This window comes from Coenobita brevimanus, chromosome 94, assembly GCF_032717465.1.
Source record: "Coenobita brevimanus isolate Jiangsu-jjx chromosome 94, ASM3271746v2, whole genome shotgun sequence".
In the NCBI taxonomy this organism is placed as follows: domain Eukaryota; kingdom Metazoa; phylum Arthropoda; class Malacostraca; order Decapoda; family Coenobitidae; genus Coenobita; species Coenobita brevimanus.
The window spans coordinates 3,935,764-3,958,595 of record NC_137047.1 but is presented as its reverse complement, the minus strand read 5'-3'; the positions used below and the strand labels follow the sequence as shown (position 1 = coordinate 3,958,595).

General features: G+C 44.2%; 1 protein-coding gene across 1 annotated transcript in view; it reads left to right on the top strand.

Annotated features, from left to right (window-relative positions):
• The first annotated feature begins 1,060 nt into the window (after positions 1-1,060).
• The window catches only part of LOC145412978 (homeobox protein caupolican-like), a 192,241-nt gene continuing 170,469 nt past the window's right edge, over positions 1,061-22,832 (top strand). Inside the window, exons 1-2 of the mRNA XM_080282801.1 lie at positions 1,061-1,169; positions 2,281-2,567. Coding sequence (XP_080138927.1) covers positions 1,061-1,169; positions 2,281-2,567 — 396 coding nt within the window. The remainder of the gene's footprint in view (positions 1,170-2,280; positions 2,568-22,832) is intronic.

The following is a 22,832-nucleotide window of genomic DNA, read 5'->3' as shown; positions in this document are numbered from 1 at the left end:
CAGTGCTGGTAATTCTGAAGTCCAAGAAAATACAATTCAAGGTGTCGCGGTTTATCAATCTCCCGACGGCGTCCCTCTCGCCTAACTTACGCAAACAATCCCCTCATGAAATACAGACGTGAAGCCGAGCGTGCCGTGTGAGTGAGGGATACTTTCGTGACAGAGGACAGCCTTAATCTATTGACTTCCCCCCATCAATCATTCACCACAGGCATACAACACCTCTTGGCCCGTGACAGGACCCTCTAATCCTCCGCTCGGCCGATTATGCTTTTATTTACTGCGCTTTTGTGGGTAATTTGTCGCGATCTGTGGGCGCCCCTGATCAAACGTGCTGGCCATTCTATCATGTTCGCGGCTACATTATGCACCTGTGTGTGGTGTCGTTCTGGCGGGAAATCCAGCGTGGCTGGAGTGAAGCTTTTACGGATATTTTCACCAAGCTCTCACTTTTTCTGCTTGTTTGTGGGTACGGGGTTTGCATGTTGTTTGCAGGTATATTGTATGAAACATATTGCAGGTAATAGCTTATTGGGATATTGGTTCACTTTCTATTTTTGGAAAAGTTTCCCAGTCGGATTCCTTGCATTCGTCATACGATTGTTATAGTTCTGGAAATAGTTCATGTCACAAAGCCTGTTTCTGCTAAAATAATTTTAGTTTGCATGTGGTTACTGCTTATATTAAAAATATATCTCCGCTGTGACTATATTATGTCTGTATATAATAAAACCACATCTCTATATATAAATCACCAGAGGAAAGTGCACAGCGCCCTGCTCTGAGAGATGGAAGTTTTAACTTGGATATGCAAAAACATATTATGCATTTCATTTTTTTTTTTTGCCACATACATTTATTCATTTCATATGTTATTTATTTCATTTTGCAATGTCTCTTTTTTTTTTTTGCCCTCAGCGTCCATGTTAATACAAAGTCAGTTGTTGATGAATTTCATAACATCGATCGCTACAAGAGTAAAATTAATCATAAGTAATTTATTTCTATCATGAAACCAAATATACTCCATTCATTGCCTGTAAGGTGATATCAGAGCACAATGTTGATTATGAAATCAAGCAAGTACAATCAGTGCCACTCTATAACTACCACATTCATGGACAGTCGGTACATCGGACATTCAGGATATTCTGCCCTGGAGTTCAAATGTAACCATTGGAATTTCGTTGCATTAACCCTTTACTGTGGCCCTGCTTGCTGATGTTGTTGTGGCCCCACGATCATGTAAATGTGCATCCTGTGAACTGAAGATGCTCTTCTTCGGTAGTAAACCATCCTCCTTTTGGAGGAGCAACAAGGAGGGAACTGAGTGAGGCTTCAGTTACATTGGTGACACAGAGTGAAGGCGTCCCTTTCCAGCACCACGACCCTCATAATTAATATAGTTGTAATGCTACACTGGTCTTGATATCAACCAGTTAATTCTAGGACATTCACAGAAGACAATTAATGTCAGGGCAACTAGTTAATAAACCAACTAATTCATTCCCTTGCCATCTTGGTATTTCATCAGTCGGCTCCTCCGCATTGCCAGGTTATATAATCAACATTCATATACTCATATCCGTGCCACTAAAATTATCATATGAACCATTATTATATTTTACCCGCCTTTCGGTACTGTGGCAATATTTCTAATGTTCCCTATTTTCTTTTTTTCCACCAGACAATCGATTCTGATGCCACCTTCATTGCAACATCAGCTCATCCATATTAAAGTTCCTTTATTTCTTAGGTTAGGCGATCAGCGCTACTGCAATTTAATCCTTTGAAAGTAAATTTTTCCTTGCTGTTTCCAGACGATTTTATTTAAAGTTAGGACAGCGTCCCAGGGCTGACGGGGTTAATGAAGACTAATTTCTACAGTTTCAAAAATTAATCCCTAATCAGCACCAATTCCACTCCACGTTATGCTATGAGATAATCAGAGGTACCAGCACTCAGCAGCAACCTTTTCAATCCAGTGCTGTATTTTACATCTTATTCATGCTAATTTGAGACGATTTTATTCAGCTTTGGAGGGACGTTTCAAAATGTACAGAAGGCTTTGATATATCCTTACTGAGCCATTATAATGTAAGGGTACTCTCCTAAGGTGGATAAAATTGTAGGGAAATGCCAGGAAATAAAAGAAATATCGAGCTTTAAGGGTTACATATAGCCTTACTAAACCAATGTAATACTATGGTACTCTTATAATATGAACAATATCGTCGGGTAGTGGGAAGAAATAAAATTAACGAGGTCCTTCAAGTGAAGGGGTTAACTACAACAAACTTTCCTCCACACAGCTGCTGGTGGGACAGAGCGGTGGGGGCACGGGGGGCACGAGCTGCTGTGAGGGCGGCCGCACCATCATGACGGACCCTGTCAGTGGCCAGCCCGTCTGCTCCTGCCAGTACGACCGCCTGGCCCTCGGCTCCTACCCCAGAATCAGCTCGGGCCTCGGTGCGTCTGGGGGCGTGTACGGCACCACCTACACCTCCACCGAGCAGAACCCCTACCCATCGATCGGCATGGACTCCTCCGCCTTCTACAGTCCCTTGGTGAGTATATACCGACGGAGAGGTGATGGGAGGTGGGTTCCATTCACGGTATTTATGCAGCCGATATTTAGAAGGCTTGAATGGCCAGTGAATAATGCTTGTGGGGTTTAATTCTGGGCATCTGTGGAATAAGTACCGAGTGGCGTAGGTGACATATTTCGCCGGGTATACTGTGTGACACCTTCCCTCCTTACATCCTTTGTCTTTGTTTAATTCCGTCTCTTACCTTAAACCATACTTTAGGTGTGAATAAGGGGTGGGATGATGATGGTGATGATGGTGATGATGATGGTGATGATGATGGTTTTGCATATATTTTTGGTGTTTATTTTCTTACTTGTTTATCCACGAAAAATTTTCTCACTCCTGTTTTGTTTGATTTTACTGTCGCTCCATGCTTACATCTGTTTCATATATGGACACAAACAATACCGTTCACCATTATTTCTTGTTTTTCTCTTCCTTCTTCTTGTCAGTCCTCTTATCGCTCCATCTGAAACCCTCCACCTCACTCTTCCCCTTCCTTCCTTCTCTTCCTTTCCCAGGCTCCTTTCCTTTCCTCCCTTCCTCCTGCACAGCTCTTTTCCTTCCTTTTCTCACCCACTCCCCTCCTTCCTTCCTTCCTTTCTTTCTCTTTCTTCTCCATCCCTCTCTTCTCTCTCTCTTTCTCTCTGCCCCCCGTGCAGAGCTTCCGGCCGGGGTAACACGAGCTTGGATGTTTCTCACTCCAGTTGGCACCCCGAGAGAGGCCGGGTGGGGGGGGGATGCCGTGAGAGAGAGAGAGAGAGAGAGAGAGAGAGAGAGAGAGAGAGGTGGGGGACGGGAAATGCACGAAGATAAGATGAAGTGCAGTGAAGGAGAAGGAGAAAAGTAAAAGGAGGAGGTGATGAAGTGCAGTGAAGGAGAAGGAGAAAAGTAAAAGGAGGAGGTGCAGGGAAAAAAAGTTTCGGAAGAAGATAGGGAGGAAAGGTAATGATGTGAACTAAGCAATAAGAAGCAAGAAAGCCTCAGAAGAAAGTTAGAGGTAAAATGGTGGTTCTGATGGGAAGAGAGAACAATGGATGGTTGGAAGGAAAGATCGCTGGAAGAAAGGATGGATGGATGGATGGATGGATGGATGGAAGGATGGAAGGAAGTAAGGAAGGAAGGAAGGAAGGCTTGAAGCAAGAAAGATATGAATGAGTGAGGGAAAGAAGGATAGTGTTATAGGAAGACAGAAAATGGGTACTGATTCTGACGAGAGGGAAGGAGCACGCAAAAAAAAAAGGCTAGTGTGTGAGAAGGGAGAACTAATGAGAGACAACGATGGAAAAAAAAAGCAGCACAGAGATGAGAAAGAGATGATAATTAGTATAACTGGAATAACGATGAGGGAAAAGGATGGATCACAACGTAAGAAAAGAGTAAATAAAATGTGGCAATGCAATTACAGAGAGGAGGGGGAACTGAAAACATGAGAGAGTAAGATATCGGTTATAATAATCAGAATCAAATGGAAACAAAAGATTCCTGAAAAATGAAATAATTAATGAAACATAAAGTACGAAAGTGTATCTCTGTTCTGTAGTAATGAGGAGTGAAATACAGCAAATTAGGAATGTAATTGGTATGCAGAGATAGAAAATATATGAAAGGCATAAGAGAAATGTTCGGAAAGATGCACGAAAAGAAGAACAGGAGGCGGGACGAAGACGATGAAAGTCAAGACGAGAGAGGAGGAAGGATCGAAGAGGGAGGGAGGGAAGAGGCATAAAAAACGAAGGGAAGGGAAGGATGGGGTCGACTGGGGACCGGAGAAGGAGGTTGCGAGAGGGAGAAAAGGGAGAAAAAGGGCGGCGGGGTAGAGAGGAGGGGAAGGGGAGGAGAAATGAGGGGGGGGGGGAGGAGGGGAGAGAGAAAAAGACCAATGGAGGAGAGACACAAAAACGAGAAGGTGGGAGAGTGACATTAGACGGGGAGGGAATTTAGTCAGACAATGAGGGAGGTCGCTGGGGAGGGTGGCACAGGGTGAGGGAGGGAAGGGCGACAAGACTGACTCTAATATACGAACAAAGATCTGAATTACCAAGAGACTATGATTAATGTTGTTGTTTAGAGACTGCACTTGATTCCATTTTTACAAAGATTCTTTTTTCATTTTTTTTTTTTAAACTATTTTTTGACGACATTATTTAACTTAAGAAAGACTACGCTGACTGACGGGCTTGACACAGGCTCCATAAACCCCTTCAGTACGATGTCTCTAATTCTATACTGGATTTACTCAATTTAGGGAGAAAAAAAAAAAAACTCAGCATCAAGGAATTACGATCTGACGTCACGATGACAAACAGACTTGTAGACAGAACCAAATCAATGCATAAGAAAACATGTGCTAATTTTGCTGCTTAGAAGTAATGATACAAACATCATATAAGACTTCATCATGCAATCTCATGAGTTAGAAGGTTTTTCCTAAAATGAATATAATCGCTTATAGATGGTCGGAGTAAATAAAAAAAAAAGTATAAAAGTAGTGAAGGATTTAGTATGCAGGAGCCTACCCAAGCTGCCCACAATTATATAGCGTTACCCAGAAAAAAAAGTCATCGTTTTTAAGGTGCTACCTACTTGCTTTGAACCTGGGCAAAGACATCAATATTCGTCAAAAAGGCAAGCAAATAACTCACACAGGATCAAGGAATCAAGAGTCCTCTACTTCCCACTGTCCAAGCGTTCCAATTTGTAAGTTATCCTTGTACACCTCAAAACTACTCCGGTAGGTGGAGGATTAGGAGATGGGCGGAGTGACAAGGCTTGTGTGCCATTCAATACCCGCAAGAACACCTCTCACAGCAAGGACGCGTGACTACAGCACCAAGAATCTACGGCTTGTGAGGAAAAGACGTTATATAAAGCAGTACGTGAGACTCAAAGAATATTTACAAACGCCACATTGTGTAAGGATCTAAGATGTCACAGCCACGTCCATCTTCATTTTGGCGCCACAGTGGTAAACAAAGCAAAGGCCTGGTGACGAAGGTGAACATAAGGGAATCAAATATCAAAGATTAAGTCAGGAGAGTTGGAATACATGCAGGGAAAGGTTTCAATCAGGAGAGTTGGATCATGTGCAGAAAAAGGATTAGGTACGAGGAAGATCAAACTGTAAGAAAAATGGCGAAATACAAGAGATGGGTTAAGTACTGGAGGTAGATTGACGTCAAGAGGAGGATCAAGGTGCAAGAGAAAGATCACTAAGGGTTCAAGTACAAGGGAAAGATCAAAGGGGACGAGATTGATCAAGTAAGAGAGTGGGACGAAATGTTAAGAGAGGAACCTGGACCCAGAGAAGGATCAGGTACAAGCGTGGGATTAGAAAGAGAGAGAGAGAGAGAGAGAGAGAGAGAGAGAGAGAGAGAGAGAGAGAGAGAGAGAGAGAGATCAACTGTAAAGAATGATCACAGTGCAAGGGAAGGATTGGTAAGCGAGGCCTTTGGATGTGTTGGTAGTGTCTCGACTTAACTCGCTTTTTCTCGGATGTTGCGAGAGTCTGGACAGCCCAAGATCTGAGGGGAGCTACACATGTTTACGTAAATACCACTAGAATACACGGATGGATCAGTTTTGTCTTGGAGACGTTTTTTCTACCTTGTTTCTTCCCTTTTCCTTGCTCGTTCTTTTTTATTGTTACTTTTTTTCATCATTTTTTTATTCTTGGCCTACTGCCTGGGTGTTGTGGTGTGGTGAAGCCGGTTACTCCTCCTGTTTTTCTGTAGGTTAAGTTCTTTCGTGATATCTTCCTTTGTATAATTCTCTCTCTCTCTCTCTCTCTCCTGCTCTGTACCCTTTTCTCTTCCCCTTTCCTCTCTCTCTGCGCAATCACTTATTTAACCTGCCTTTCCTAGTTCTCGTGTCTCCCGTCTTCGTCAGTTCAAAAGTTAAATTCTTCTTTATAGTGCCATCCTCCCTAGTCTATGGGGCACAAACAATCCCTCTTCTTTCCTGAAACATAGGGAAGGATGGTCCTGCGAAAACTATCACAACTTCCATAATTAGTGATTCTTTGCTACACTAGAGGCAAAAGATACACAAGACGCACTACTGTGAGTTTAGGTTTCTGTCTCTATTTTTCATTCTCAGCTTATACGTCCTTTGTTAACCTGCCATTATTCCTTCCTGTCTTTTCCCCTTCATTCCGTCTCTCTTCCTTCCCTCCCCTCTTCTTCCCTTTCCCCCCTCTGCCCCTCTTTCTTCATCAATCTCCCCTCCACCCATTCTTGCCTTGGTCCCTCACCTTTTTTCCTTCTACTTTTATTCCCCTTCCATCTTGCCTTTTCTCCTTCCCTTCCTCTTCTTCCACTCTTTCCCCCTCTCCTTTTTTCCTTCCTCTCCTTTTCTCCCCGTCCTATCCCTTCCCAGTTTTTCTTCCTCTTTTTTCCTCCTCCCCTTCCTTCACCTTCATTCATTTACTCCCTTTCCTTATCTTTTCTTATTTCCCCTCACCCTATTCCTTCATTTCCTGTTCTCCCCTTCTATCCCTCTCTCCCTGCTTTCCTCCTCTCTTTTTCTCCCCATACTTCTTCCTCCCTTTTCAACTTTACCCTCTCCGTTTTTCTTCCCTCTCTCTTCTCTCATTCCTACCCGCCTTCTCCCTTTTCTTCCTCTCCCTTTCTACTTTATCCTCTCCGTTTTCCCTAGCTCTCTTTTCTCTCATTCCTACCTGCCTTCTCCCTTTCCTTCCTCTCTTTTGGTCCCTTCCTCTCTTTCTCTCCTCTTCCTCCCTCTCCCTGTGATCTGACTGACCTAAATCGGAACAAGATCTGGGCTTAGCGTAGGGGGTGATGAAGGATTAAGTGAGGTTGGTGAGTGGTGGCTAGGTGCTCGAGGTAGATGCTGTTTTCTCAAAGTATATTTAGCCATGACCACTTTCCGCCCCACTCGGCTGTAGTTACATCTTGGAAATGAAACTTATTTGGAATTTATTAATGACGTATATCGGGAGTAAACTGATAAATTACTACTGAGCCTTTCACTGCGAGGGCGTCTTCTTTAAGTATATTTGTGATGTCTCCACGCAATTATTATCAACTCAAGGGAGACTTTTACAAATGGAGGTGTAAGATATAACGTTCATTTGCTTCCTGTGGGTGGTGTGCCGTGGGAGGAATGGTTGTTGCTTAGTAAGTGTACACATGCTTTTCTCAAGGCAACCCCTCACATGTTACGAAGCCGGGCTAGATAATGAGATAAATATTAATAGTAAGAATTCACTAACGCTAACTGATGACGTCCGATTGAACCTTGTTAATAACACTAACTTAACTCCCGCATTAAGACGAGTATCGTACCTCATTCGTCCTACATTTAAGCGATTTTATTCACCCCAAGGAAGCAAGAACTGGTGTTAACTGCTGTAGCTTTTTTGACCTATATTGTAACCCTACTAATAGCCCAAAACGTAAGATATAAATGGACTTTTTTTTCCTCACAACCGGCTATTACGTACTAAGGTTCCTAATGACAAGTCGGAGAGCAGTAATGACAGCTATTAACCCCCACCAATGACACAGGGTACTATGAATATAATTAACCTTTTTATGAAGAGGATTGCCTTCGTTATCAGTGACAACTAATCCTTTCAGCACGATCTCATTTGCTGTATGTTTTATTCTTGTTACAGCGAGATAATCATATTAATTTCAGGGGAGACTTCTGGTAGTGAAGAGATTAATTTTCCTGCCAGTGACGGTGTGGGAGGTAATCTCCTGGCCTTACTTGAGTCCAAAGCACCTCCTCGTTACTGGCAAATTTATTTCGTCACTGAACATGTCAAAATTCTCTTGTGCCTGGACATCCTTTATACTGTACCGACTTTGTTAACATTAAAATACGGCAAAAAAAGAAAAGATTAAACTGTAATGAGCAAACGAAAGTGCTAAGGAAGAAGACCTAACACTGAAACTATAAAAAGAAAATGTAGGAGAGTTTTAAAGAGATAAACAAAATGAATGACTCAAAACACTGCTGTGTGTGCCCGACTGATGAAGCACAAGGGAGGGAATGGTGGATATTTTCCGAGAGTACAATGATATGTCAAGCTTATCAGGACTGAAGTGGCCCTTGTTTCTTTTAATAGTTCTGAAGTAACAGCAAAAAATATCCATGGGTAGCAGAAACCGCCACCACCACCATCACCACCACCATCAATATCATCATCATCATCATCATCAATATCATCATCATCATCATCATTCAAGGCAATTATTACCAATTCATTCAGCTATATTTAACACAATTTAAATTTGAAGAAATGGCGTTTAAGAGTCAGAAAATTAACTGAGAATCCAATTTCCTCACTCCACAGACTTCATCACCTGAATTTAACATGTGAAATAATGGAAGTGGAATATATCGTAAGGGAAGGCAGGGGTTCATCTCCATTTAATATGTACATAAGCGACTTTTTTTCACCCAAACCTTCCCCAGTTCGTTCCTCCGAATATGAGACTCTTCATCACGACCTCTCTCCTCCCCCTTCCCTCGACCTCTCATTCTCCCCTCCCCCCATCAACTCCCTCCCCGCTTATCTCCCCCTTTCCTCGAACTTCCATTCTCCTCTCCTCCCTCCCCCTACCATCTCTTCCTCGGCCTATTATTTTCCCCTCCTCTAACTTTTCCCCCCTCCCCTTCCCTCCTCACCCCTTCCTTCGGCCACTGAGTCAGCTCCCCCTCCTTCCTCCCTCTCTCTCTCTCTCTCTCTCTCTCTCTCTCTCTCTCTCTCTTTCGGCGTTTTAGGCTTCCCTCTCCCCTCTTTCCTTTTTTTCTTGATTTCCCTCCTTCTCCTTCTATCTCCTGTCTTTAGTCCCTCCCCGTCGCTCTCCCCTCTCTCCCTGACCCCCTCCTCCTGTACCCTCACTCCATGGTTTCTCTCCCTCCCTCCCCTCTCTCTTTCTCTGACACTCCCCCCTCCCTTTCCTCATGTCACTCCCCATCCCGCCCTCTCTCTCCCTGACCTCTCGTCTTTTCTTCTGCCTGCTCGGTTCCACTTGCGCCCTTTAATACTGTGATTCTTTGATATGACCCCTTCTCTTCTCGCATTCTCTTCCCTTTCACGCCTTCCCCCTCCCTCTCCTTCATGCATTGTCCACCTTCTCCCCGCGAGTTAGCTCTGCAGGTCTCCCCCTTCATCTTTCCTCAGCATCATCATCTACTCTTTGTTGAACCAGCATCCTTCGTTTCACCCTCTCCCCATTCCCTGTCATCTTCTTCCAAATTCTCACCTTTCCTCTATGGCGTCAAGTATTATAAATCATTGTTCCCCCCCCCTCTCTCTCTCTCTCTCTCTCTCTCCCTTCCATTTATGTCGGCTTATGGTCTGACATTTTCTCTGCCTACCTCAATAATTTTTTCCATCACTCCTCTACGTCTCTTTTTCTTCCTTCTTATAATATTCTCCTTTTCTCTCAACCTTCGTCCTTCTTTCTTCCACCTCCGGGTCATCACAAAATCTTACTTCTTTCTTTCATCACTATCACTCTTTCTTGTACCAATTCTTTTTCTTACGAGCATCTCATCCATCTTTGCTCTTTAATATCATGCTTCCTTTTCCTTGCCTGCTCTCTCTTACCCCTTCCGCGTCTCTCTCTTCCCTCCACCCTTCTTTCTTTTCTCTCTTCCTTCTTTCATCAACTTCTCCAGTCACTGCCTACTTCTCCTACTCATTCTTGTTTCAACTGCTATAATTTCATATTCTTCCATCAAGACATCCATCCCTTTCACCACTTCCCTTCTCACTCTGTCTCTCCATCTCTCTTTCTTCTGCCTCTTCCCCCCGTCGCCATAATTTCATATCTCTTCCCCATTTCCTCCTCCCTTTCTTCTCCCACTCTCTCTCTCTCTCTCTCCATACCATATTCCTCTGCTTCTCCCCTCCATCTTCATAGCTGTACATCTTCGTGTTCTTTCTGGTCTATGGCTTTGTTTGTTCCATTCTTCTTCCCCTAATCGTCACAGTTTCATATTTTTTCCTTATTTCCTTCGGTCCTTCTTGTTCCACATTTTTTAAAATTCCTTCACTCGCTTCCTTCCTCTCTTTAGTCATACTTTCAATTTCTTCCTTCATCTTCCCTATCCACTGCTGTTCTCCTCTACCCTTTCGTCTTCCACTCCTCCATCCTTTCTTCTCCCCTCCATCGTCGTATTTTCATATCCTCTCCTCGTTGCCTCCACCATTTCTTCAATCCTTTCTCTCCATCTTTCTTTCATTTCTTCTTCTCCATCCCCTTTTCTCCACCTCACCCCTCCATCGTCATGCTTTCATATCCTTTCTTCATTGCATCTTCTCTTTTTCCTTCCATCCTTTCTCTCCAGCCATCTTCCACCCCTTCATTTCCGTCCCCCTTTCTTCCACTTCTTCCCTCCTTCGTCATACTTTCATATCCTTCCCTCCTTCAGTCAAAGCCTTTGTTCCTACCCCGGGCCCCCGACATGGCTAGCATTTCTCATCTCAAAGGAACAGAGAAGCGACGAGTTCTTGGTGCCTTTGTCCACGGTATCGGAAAATCCGGTATTTCGGTAATTACAGCAAGAGACGTTGGCGGCATACCTGTCCCCGAGCTGACATAATGAGGGGCGCGCTGGATGCTCTTCGCTTTAATGTCAGTCTGAGGATCCCTTTGGGGAAACTTTAGCGCCTCTTCCTTGGCGATTTGTTTTGATTATTGTATCAGAATATCTTTATGTATGTTGCTGACAAACCATGTTAATATCATAACGATTTACATAATATACAGGAGATATTCATGATGTAGCTGGCAAAGTTAATCGCAGCCTCCTATGCCGCATAATAACCACCAGTCGGGCCGGTAAGATTGTCAAGGGTGAGTGGTGCATCTTGATTTCCTTTTTATGGAATGATCCATCATATCTTGGGTACAATCCCTTGACTTATTAGTTGATATCTGAGTTGAAAAGCGTGTAGCCAGATCAGATTTTGAAGTCAATGAAGAGAATAATTTTAGCAACTGCTGTATCTACGGTAAAACTGCAGGTAGGTGTTTGTTATATGTAGTTTATACTCAACTCTCGCAATCAAAAACTATACAATGAACTCGGCCAAACACTCTGTAAGCCACTCAGGGTCTCTAAAGCTTCCTCAGACGACTTTAATCTTGACAGAGAAGTTCAATATTTTGGTTATGAGCAGGGTGCAGTGAGCGCGGTGCTGGCGTAATGGGTATTTGCATACAGGGAGCCACCACCAGCCGCCTCCCCTCCCCTGCCACCCCCTACACACTGCACATTCCCGCACGCCGCTGGAGTCACGGCACACCAGGGGGGCGCTGTGTTTGGGGAGGCCTGGAATTCGGTTTTTGTCTCTTTGGAAATGTATGAAGACCCTTGAGAGGAGGAATATTCAGTCATTAAAAGATTCGGTCAGGGAGAAAGACTGAATTTATTACAATGCATGTTCATCAAAACTTATCTTCCTGAAACTGATACCAGTACGCTTAAGACAATGGAATATTTCTGGGGGAATAAAATTAGTGCTGTCACGTGAATGTATTGCACAAAATCAGCATCACTGAAAAAATATACGGAATTAAGCGGCACTTTAACCAAAACTTGTAATAAACCAACTTTGGAAAAAAAAACTAGTTTATACTAAATACTGGTTAAACTGACGATTAACTAAGGTATGTTATAATATTCTGGGTTCAGGATTCTCTTCTATGCTTCATAAAATCGACTGACGGTGGCCGAAATAAAAGTTAAGTCTCGGGAGTCCTTACGGGATTAAAGTGAGAAAGAGTATCACAACGCGAAATATGCAAATCTCTCCATCTTAACTGCTTCCGTCACAGAATTGGTGGACTATGACTAAGGTACACTCTTAAGGGAACATCTATAATGCAACTAGTCCTTTTACCTTTACTTGGCCCAGTTTTCGTTCTTTTGCGGCTTGTTTCACGTAGCTCAGTGTCAGAATAAGACAATGCTGTGGCTCTACTTCCCTTTCATAGCGCCTCTTCGTGACTAGTGCCATATTCTAGTGTTAATCGTTACAACTCAGTATCGGACATGGAAAGATGCAACTTTAGACCAGGTTAAAGTATTTAGGTTGTCAATATTACTACAGTAACAACAATTTACCATGCATATTCGTCTGTGTACTTAAATGTTTTAAAAATTTCTTATAATCAATTAGTCAGGGAAAAAATGAACTCTCCTATGCATTAATCTGTCATCCTGGTCTCTGCTCATGCCTCTACGTTTAATTCTATTTCCAAGCTGTCCGCAAATCCCCCCAGGCAACCACATCACATCTTGTGTGAAGCTGGTGTTACTTATATATATATATATATATATAAGAGAGAGAGAGAGAGAGAGAGAGAGAGAGAGAGAGAGAGAGAGAGAGATTGTGTCTGTACGTATGATTCGTCACTTTGAAATGTTCAAGTTGTCCTCTATACGGTATTCAAGCCACGGTATATGTAACAGTACTAAGGAAACGAGTGAAGGGAAGGCGAGGCAATGTGAAAGTGGAATGGTGAGGTGCTATGAAGGTGATATCGGGGTGAAATGACGTGGTGTGCTGTGGGAGGGAGGTGGGGGGCGAGGCATGGTGGAGGGAGGTGGAGGGAAGGAGGAAGGGGTAAGTGAGGGGAGGGGAGGGGAGAGAAGGGCGAATGGGGAGAGGGATGGGGAAGAAAAAGGGGTGAGGGAAGGGAGGAGTGAGGGAGGGATGGAAGATGGAGAAAGGGAGGCGACGAGAGGGGCGGGGAGGGGGAGGAAAGATTGGGGGGAAGTGCGTGAACAAAAAACGATGAATAATATAAGAATGAAAATCAACTGATACAGTGATACAGAGAAGCATATACTCCTACACGAAAGACCTGGTGACATGGCAATTTAGTCACGAACTGCACGGCCTTTACTTCAATAAAAAAATGTTTAGTATGTGTCTGTTCAAAGAATATTATTGCATTTTTTTTTCCAACATAGGCCCTTTTTGAAACTGCTGCACATTCCACAGCATAAAAAAAAAATATATTTCTTTATTCATGCAAACTAACATCCACAAAAACACGAGTCAGCCAGATATTGTCACCCCGGCAAATCAAGTCGCATAATTTATTTGACCGACGACAAAAATATAAGTTCAAGTCGGAATTTCTCGACTGTTCAACATTTTGCCTCGTGTGTGTGTGTGTGTGTGTGTGTGTGTGTGTGTGTGTGTGTGTGTGTGTGTGTGTGAGAGAGAGAGAGAGAGAGAGAGAGAGAGAGAGAGAGATAAGGTAAAGACCATTTGCCAAGGAGTAATACGTAAGGCTGCCGGGTCCCCACTTCCTGCCCATGGTAAGACAACACCTCGAGTAGCTGTTTGGTGGGTCCCACTTCCCCCCTTCCCCTCCCGACCCCTTCCAATACCTCCTTCTCACACCTCCACCCCTGTTGTTCCCTTCCCCTCCTTCTCCCTACTCAACACTCACATACCTTCCCTCTCGTACCTTCCTTCCTTTCATACCGGCCCAGTCACTCTGCCCCTTTCTCTACTTACCACTCACGTATAGTCCCTCTCACAATTTCCTCCCTCTTCTCGTCTCCCTCTCGCCACCCCTGTCGCTCTATCCCTCCCTCTCCTTCAACACACATTTCCCCTCTTTTACCTTCTACTGTATCCGTCTGCCTCTCATATCAGCATCCCTGTCGCTCAATCCAACCCTTTCTATGCTCAACAATTATATCTTTATTCCTACACCTTTCTCCCTACACTGGTCTTCTCCCCACAACACTTCTGCCGCTGTTCCTTGCCTTCATTGTTCCACAACACATCTCCCCTCGCACACCTTCCTACTTCTCCCAGTCGTGTCATCAGATCACATCCTCTATTTTTCTGTCTTTCCTCTTTTTTACTCAATGATTTCATACTTTCCTTCCTCTCCTTATCTCTCCATCATATTATCACAACCCTTGCAACTCTATCAAGCCCTCCCCTTACTGAATACCCATATTTTCGCTCTCGCATCTTCCTTTTCCGAACTTTCCCTCACATCAGTAATGTCGTTCTGTTTCTTCCTTTTCTTACTCAATAATATCACCTCCTCTGTCGTTCTTCCTCCCTCACACAGCCACTCTCACACTGTATACCCCATTTTTGTTTTTATACTTTTTTTTTTACTTTACAGTCACTACTTCCCATATCTTCCTTCCTCTCTCTGCCTTCCCAACACACAACTACCACTGTACATACTCACATCCCACTCACACCTTCCTCCATTCCCTGTCACTCTTCCTTCCCTCTCTACCTTTACCTCCCTCTCTCCCTGTCACTCTTCCTTCGCTCCCTGCTTTCACCTCTCTCACCTCGCTTGTCACTCTTCCCTCCTCCCCTGCTAGCTCCCTTCCCGTGGTCCCTTCCTGGTCCCTGTTACTCCCCTTTCTTCCTGTCACTCTTCCTTCCCTTCTGACCTTGCCTGATCTGGTGTCCCTTCGTCCCTTTCCTTCCTTCAGCCACTCTTCCCTTCTCTAACTCTTATGTGTAATTCCTTTCCCTAAATATTCTTTCGGTGTTCTTGTTCATCATCTCCCGGTTTATCTCAGTACTTCGTTTCTTGCTTTCTCTGGTGTCCTCTTCATCTCCCTCCCTTCCTTCATCCTCTCTCTTCCCTTCCCAATTCTGGCTCGCACTTCTTTCCCTCAATCTCCCTTCAGGGTTCTTGTCTCTTTCCTTTGTCTCCTCCTAGTTTCTCGTTCTGCCCTTCTTGCATTCCCGCCTTTTCTCTGCTCACCCTCACCCTCGCCCTGTCTCCCCCTTTTCTCGTCCAATCTCTTTCTTCCTCCCGCACCGTTTGTTCTGTGCTCTTGCTTCTGCTCAGGTGGGTGAGGGGTGGAGGGACACTGAGGCTGGGAAGAAGGTGGCTGGACAGAAGGGGTGGGTAGGCTGTGGGCGGAGGGTTGAGATGGATGGCGGGCAAGGTATATGGTTAGTGGGTAGGTTGGTACGTGGCTGGAAGGTTAGGTGACAGGTGTGGATGGGTGAGACGGAGAACAGACAGGGTGGATAGAGGACTCAGGTAAATGGGAGGACAGACAGACACTTCTCTAAACAGAGGATGGGTTAAATGGCAGGCATACAGGAATCATTCTGGAAAGACTGGATAAGATAATACACACACATGCAACTATTTTGGAAAGAATGGGATAAACATTAAACACACAGAAACGTTTTGGACAGAGCATGAGTTAAAAAGCAGATAAATAGAATACATTTGGACAAAGGATGAACTATATAGCAGTCACACAAATTTTCTAAGGGAGAAGATGGAATTGGTAACAGATACATACAAACGTTCAATATGGGATAAATTAGGCGGTAGATACACACGAAACGTTTTTGGACAGAGAATGCGATAGACAGGAGAAACACAGGAAACGTTTTTGGACAGGAAGTGGGTAAGATAATAAATAGAAGGAAAAGGTAGGGATAATGTGAGGTAGTGAGGGATGAGGCAGTAAGTTGTGGGTGAGGGGGTCAGTCAGGCAGCGGGGAACAGACTCTATTAGCAGCTCCGATCCTGAATGAGGGGGTAATGAAGACAGATCCTGTGTGTGTGTGTGTGTGTGTGTGTGTGTGTGTGTGTGTGTGTGTGTGTGTGTGTGTGTGTGTGTGTGTGTGATCGATAAATTACAGGCTCGCCCCACCCACTCCGATTCTTATTAACTCCTTTCCTCGCCAGCCAACGCTTGCTACTCCTCTGAATAATTTTACCGCATACTCTTCTCAACCTCGGAAATTTTCTCATATTATATTTTTTCGACTCATAAGACAATATCATTCATCTTAGGAGAGCACCTATGTGGTAAAAAGATTAATGAAGGCTTTGCAGAATGTCAACAGTCTGAAATTCTCTCCCGGGTTAATGAAAAGGACCTGGTGACAGCAAATGAAAATTGGGGAAAAAAACTAAGATTCCGAAAGGGTTAGCTGGTTTTCCCTCTAATTTTTGCGACTTACATTTCCTATGCTATTCTCAGGTGATTATGACTAACCCCACAAATTACACTAATATCTGTCTGTCTATCTATCTATCGTATACTGACTTCTCAGAAGCGTGTTTTTTTTTTTTTTTTTACTGTAATTTTTTTGCCTGCATCCTACTCCTTATGATATCTCCTGGTATCGCCTCTCCTGCTTCACTCTCCGTGGACACTAAAAAACAGAATGATAAAAAACCAAGAGTCGATACCGATGGCTTTATTGAATACGGATCAGTCACCAGAGTCGGTATCTTCAGATTTATCCAACTGATGTTTAGGTACAATGACAGAGAAGCAGGAAGACGTGAGAGAACTTTTGCTGTCAACACGGCCTTCTCCCGTTTCTTATTTCTGCTTCTGTTATATTTTGAAAGTTTGCATAAAAAAAAAAAACTCAGAACTCTCGCGCCTCTGCTATTTCTCGTCTCTTTCCGTCTTAATAATAGAAAAGGTTTACTTAAAAAACAAAGAACAACATATCTACGAACTCTCGCACCCCTTTCTCTCACCCTCCCTCCCCTCGCCATCTCTTGCTTCCCTCCTGATTTCCTCTTTCCCCTGTTTCCTCCCTACGTTTGCCATCCCTCCTTCCTCTTTCCCCTCTTTCCTCCTTCCTCCCTCCCTCTCTCCCCTCCCTCCCATTGCCACTTCTCTTTCCTCCCTCCCTTTATTCCTCCGTCTCCTTCCCTCTTCCCCCCTCCCCCCAGGTAACAGGAGGCGGGGTGTGAGAGTGTCGTGAGTGATCGCTGCTCGCGGAACATTCGTCACCTTCCTCCTGTTCCGCTGCTTCCTCTCTCTTCCTCTCATTCACATCCTACACACCTTCTCTTGTCCCACTATTCAGTCCTTATAAACCTGTTTCTCTTTTCCCTTTTGACAGTTGTTTTTCTTCCTCCTCTTACAGCAACGATTCTCCGAACATTGCTTTTACCCTTATTACCTTATCTTCGTTTACTTTTCTTCATTCAGAACTCCTTCAGTCACACACCTCGTATTTTACTTTGGCAAATGTAGAACGATTTTATTCAGGGGAGATGAGAACCCTCCAGGAAAAGGGGTTAGAAACAATCTCAAAGTAACTCCAGGCTAAGGGCGTGCTTTGTATATTGTTTTGGCTAATACCGGACGGGTTTATTAAGTTGAAGAAACATCCACGAGATCAAGGGGGTACGGTTATTCCTCCTCCCCCCTCCCCTCTCTCTCTCTCTCTCTCTCTCTCTCTCTCTCTCTCCTAAAGCTATGTGTGAAGCTTGTACTAGATCCCAAGTCCAACACATAATTAGCACTATCATCACATTACATTAATATAATCCTATAATCCCATACAGTACAAAAAATATGAGAACATCAAAACGGAGCCTTGCTGTAACCGAGAGAGAAGAAGGAAACGAATAAGAACACAAACACAGAAATTCAACGTTGGAAAGAAATATCTTATGAATTTGTGAGACGAGAAAACGCGGATAAAACTACGGAAATGAAACACTATAGCCCAAACGGTGTCAATTTAACGGAGCAAGAAACAAGAAAGTAAAGAACAGATTCCAGTGCAGGAGAAAAAATAATGTAAATCTTCTCGTGGGTCTGATGGGACTTGAGTAATATAGATAAATGATACGAGATAATGAGGATTCAAGTACCGGGATATACATGTGTTCAGCGCCTCTTCGTCTGAGCACAACCTCGTCAGCACCATCAAATCTCCACCACAGCGTTCAGACAGGCAAGAATTCCGCTAATCTCTCTGCTCATTAAAGGTTTTCCCTTTCCTCGGCTCTCCTTCCTTCCTCTCCCTCCCTCCCTCCCTCCAGCCTGGTTGCCAATACGCACTTTTTCCCTCCGAACCTCCCCTCCCTCTCTCTCTTTCCCTCAAAGTTTGCATTAGCTCTCCACCTCTCTCTTAGCCCTTCCTTGCATATTTTCTCACGGATTTCAACCTCTTCCTGCGCGTATTTTGACAGGGCGCATCTGGGCATTAGCGTCGCCGCGGCCTCGACAGATATACGGTTTGTTAGTTCACATCCGCTGAGAGGTGTGTGTCTCTTGTAACGCGACACCCTAACTGCCGCTACTTAAACACACACCCGGAGCCAGCAGGGGGAGGAAAGGGGAGGGGTGGGTTTTTTTCTCTCACCTCTCTCTCTCTCTCTCTCTCTCTCTCTCTCTCACCTCTTTTTTAACCCCGCGTCAGTTTGAAGAGAAAGCCCACAAGGAGGGAGAAAGAGTGAGGTCCAGTTGGAGAAGAATAAAGAGGAGAACACGCTAATAAGGAGGACGCAGAGTGGCCGCAATGAGAGAGAGAGAGAGAGAGAGAGAGAGAGAGAGAGAGAGAGAGAGAGAGAGAGAGAGAGAGAGAAAATGCATCGAAATTAACAGCGAGGCTAGTTTATAGAAGAAACGCTATCACAAACAACGCCTTCTAAATTTAAATAAGTAAACAGATAAAATGCGTAAATAAATATAAGAACAGAAGAATAAATGAACGGAACTTATGAACATTACCCTGAAATACCAAGCAGCATTTGAAGCCATGGTGGGGTGAAATACAAATGCTATATCGTTAGTCTTCATGTAAAGTTATTAATGAAATGAAGAGTATGAAAATAAGGAACGACATAATAAAAAAATAAGGCCCTCCACTAAAACACGTCTTTCTAAAAATGGTTAAATTCGTTCGGTTTGAAGTAAAATACGAGTCTCACGAGTAAAATAAGCAAAATATGAGTAAAATACGAGTCTCACGAGTAAAATAAGCAAAATACGAGTCTTAAGAGTAAAATATGCAAAATACGAGCAAAATACGAGTCTTAAGAGTAAAATAAGCAAAATATGGGTAAAATACGAGTCTCGCCGTATCTAAGGCACAAAAAAAAGGCCGTATAATTCTAAATGATAAAACTGCGTCTATTTCAAAGAGATTCATGCATGGTTATGGTAGATTTGCGAAGTGGAGACAATGTAATTTTCTGTTACCTTTCTCTCTAGCATTTACAGCTCTCCTTCTCTCTCTCTCTCTCTCTCTCTCTCTCTCTCTCTCACCGTGTCCTGGGGGCCAAGGAAGGGGCGAGGGAGGGCACTAACACGGCTTCCCCCAGTCACCGGCGGGACCCCCTCACTCGCCCCGGGACCTGCATTGCCGCACTGGGAGCTGGGGAGTGGGGAGATGGAGTGGGGAGATACGGTGGGGAGATACAGAGATGGAGTGGGGAAATGTGGTGGGGAGATTGGGAAATTGAGTGAAGAGTGGGGAGATAAAGTAGAGAGTGGGGAGATGGAGAGAAGAGTGGGGAGACAGAGTGGAGAGTGGGGAAATGGAGTGGGGAGTGGAAAGATGGAGTGGGGAGTAGTGGCGATGAGATGGGGAGAAGGAGAGGTGAGGTGGCGTTTCTAAAGTTTGGGGAAGAGAGAGTTGGAGGGGTATGTGATGGAAAGGAAGGGATGGGAAACAGGGGGAGGTAGGGGAAGGAATGGGGGGTTTGGAGAGAGAGAGAGAGAGAGAGAGAGAGAGAGAGAGAGAGCGAGAGAGAGAGAGAGAGAGAGAGAGAGAGAGAGATAACCAGCACATCCTCAACATACAATACCATACCTTAGCTAATTAAAACCAACCACGTAATTCCTTGAGAGAATCATGGACAAAAAAAAAAATAAAGGTAAAGAAAAAAAGAAAAGAGAGAGATATATACAACCAAGGGTCCCTCCAATACCTAAAGGGCAGACTCTAATGAATAAAACTTTACGAACTACGGGAGTGTCGTTCCATTAGTCTGTTAATTAGCACACAACCACCCCAGCCTCGCCTTCCCCTTGCCACTCTCTGATTGGCTCCTTTGGCCGTCTGATAGAGGGGCTTAACTACCACTCGTAGCTGGAAGATCTTTGGTTTGGTTCTCTGGCCGGTAAGACTGCTGGACTAAGTTTGTTTCCCTCTTGTCTGTATTCAACCGGTAGTACAAATTGGACGTGGATGTGAAGTCGATAATTGCGTGTCGTATTTTAGGGGTTGATCGAGCCTTAGAAAAAATTGGTTCTCTGACATAACAAACATTGTGTGGTTTATAGGCAATAACTGAAATCCTTCTCCTCCTCCTCCTTCTTTTCCTTCGTCTTCTACTCTTCCTTCTTCTTCTCTTCCTTCTTTTTATTCTTCTTCTTCCAGTGTCTCGCTGCCATGGACGTACTCAGTTACAATGATTCTTCAGGATATATCTTGACTAATTTTATTCAGGGGAGGGAAATTCAAGCATCGCATGTGTTTATCAAGCCAGTTTTCATCTCCCGGACGACTAAATTATCCCTCATCTGAACAAAATCTTCCTGTTGTAGCCAGAGTAAAATAATGCGTCCCTAGAAGATGAAAAGGTTATTGGTGGGTGGTTAGTGGGGAGTGGCTGGTTAATGATGCTATGTGGTTGCAGAGAGTGGTGGATAAATTTCTAAGCATTATCTGGGGTATTATTATGAAAAGTATGAACACTAAGAGCCAAAAAAAAAAATGAGAATAACATGTGCATGGACGATAATAATAATAATAATAATAATAATAATAATAATAATAATAATAATAATAATAATAACAGAAGTAACAATCTCAAGCATATTAAACATCTAAGCTGCATATTATAAAGTCTATCTAATACACTTACTATCATCCCAGCTACCACAGTTCACAGCATCCCAACAGCGTCCACAACTACCACAATCATACCTACCACAACTACCACCCTCCTAACAACTACCACAACTACCACCATCCCGACAACCACCATTATCCAACACTTAGCTTTCAGTAATTACGCTATCCTGTCCGCTACCATTACCATCTGAGCACCAGTCAAAGGAACCACATTCCCCATTATGACCACAACTCCCATTACCATTACAAAGGCTACCATACATACCAGCGAGGCATCTACCACAACTACCACCTCAGAAACAACCAAAACTACCACTACCCCAACTACCACTAAAGCAGCTGCCACCTCAAGACCTGTCACATCCACCACCACACCTACCATAACCACTAACACAACTACCAATCACAGCAACAATCGTATCTACCACCGGAGCACCTACCACAACTACCACCACAACAACCACCACATATACCACCGGAGAACCTACCACAACTACCAAGTCATCTATCACCACAGCATCAACCATAACTACCATTACAGCAACCACAGCATTTAACATGAGAGTCACTACCACAGCTATCAGCACATCTACCACCACAGCACCTACCACAACTACCAGTATAAGCCTAGCCACCGTCCCCTCACCAAGGCTCCTCCGGCGATGCCTATAACACAAGTCCTCACTTTAAGCCGCGTATCTCCCCTCACCTCCCCTCTCTCCCCTTACTCCTCTCTCTCTCTCTCTCTCTCTCTCTCTCTCTCATTCCTCTTCCTTCTCGTCTCCCTCACTTCCCTCTCCTTTACCCTCTCACTTCTCTCCCTCTTTTCTCACTCATTACTCTTTCCTCCCGTCCAAATCATTCCTTTCTCCCCACTCTTTCACTTCCTCTCCCCACCGCCTGTCTTAGTATCTTCCCTCCCCTCATGCTTTTCCCCTCTCCTCCCCTCTCCCCTCTCCCACTCCCATTCACCTCTCTCAGTTTTATCTTCCCATCCACTGTCTTCTCTGACTCCATACTCACTACCTCCCTCCCTCCCACTCGCCTCTCCACTCACTCATCATTCCTCTCAGCTACTTTTCGCCTCACCTCTTTCTATCCACTAACTTCACCTACAACTCCCTTCACCTGTCCTCCTCTATCCCCTCTCACAAACCTATTCACTCAGACTCTACCCCTCTCACCCAATTATTCACTCCGTTAAAACCTCTCTCTCTCACCCTGTCATTCAGTTTTTATCCCTCTCACTCACCTGTTCACTCAGTTCCTACTATACTCACTTCTTCATTCACTCACTTTCTTCCCCTCACTCACCTAGTTACTCATTTTCTCACCCTCTCACTCCCCTCTCCCCTGCCTCTCTCCCTTCCTGCTTACCATCTCATTTACCAACACTCCCAAATGCCACTACCCCCCTTGTCACTCAATGAACCTCCCCACCTCCCTCACCTCAGCTCTCTCTCCCCTTTTCTCCCCCCTCCCCCCAACTCCAGTCACTACACACCTCTCCTCCCGCGACCTGTACCTCTCACCCTCCACCTCCACTTCCTCTTCCTCCATTAGCCTCTCCTCTCCACTCGCTTCTCCTCCTATCCTCTGTATCTTATCTC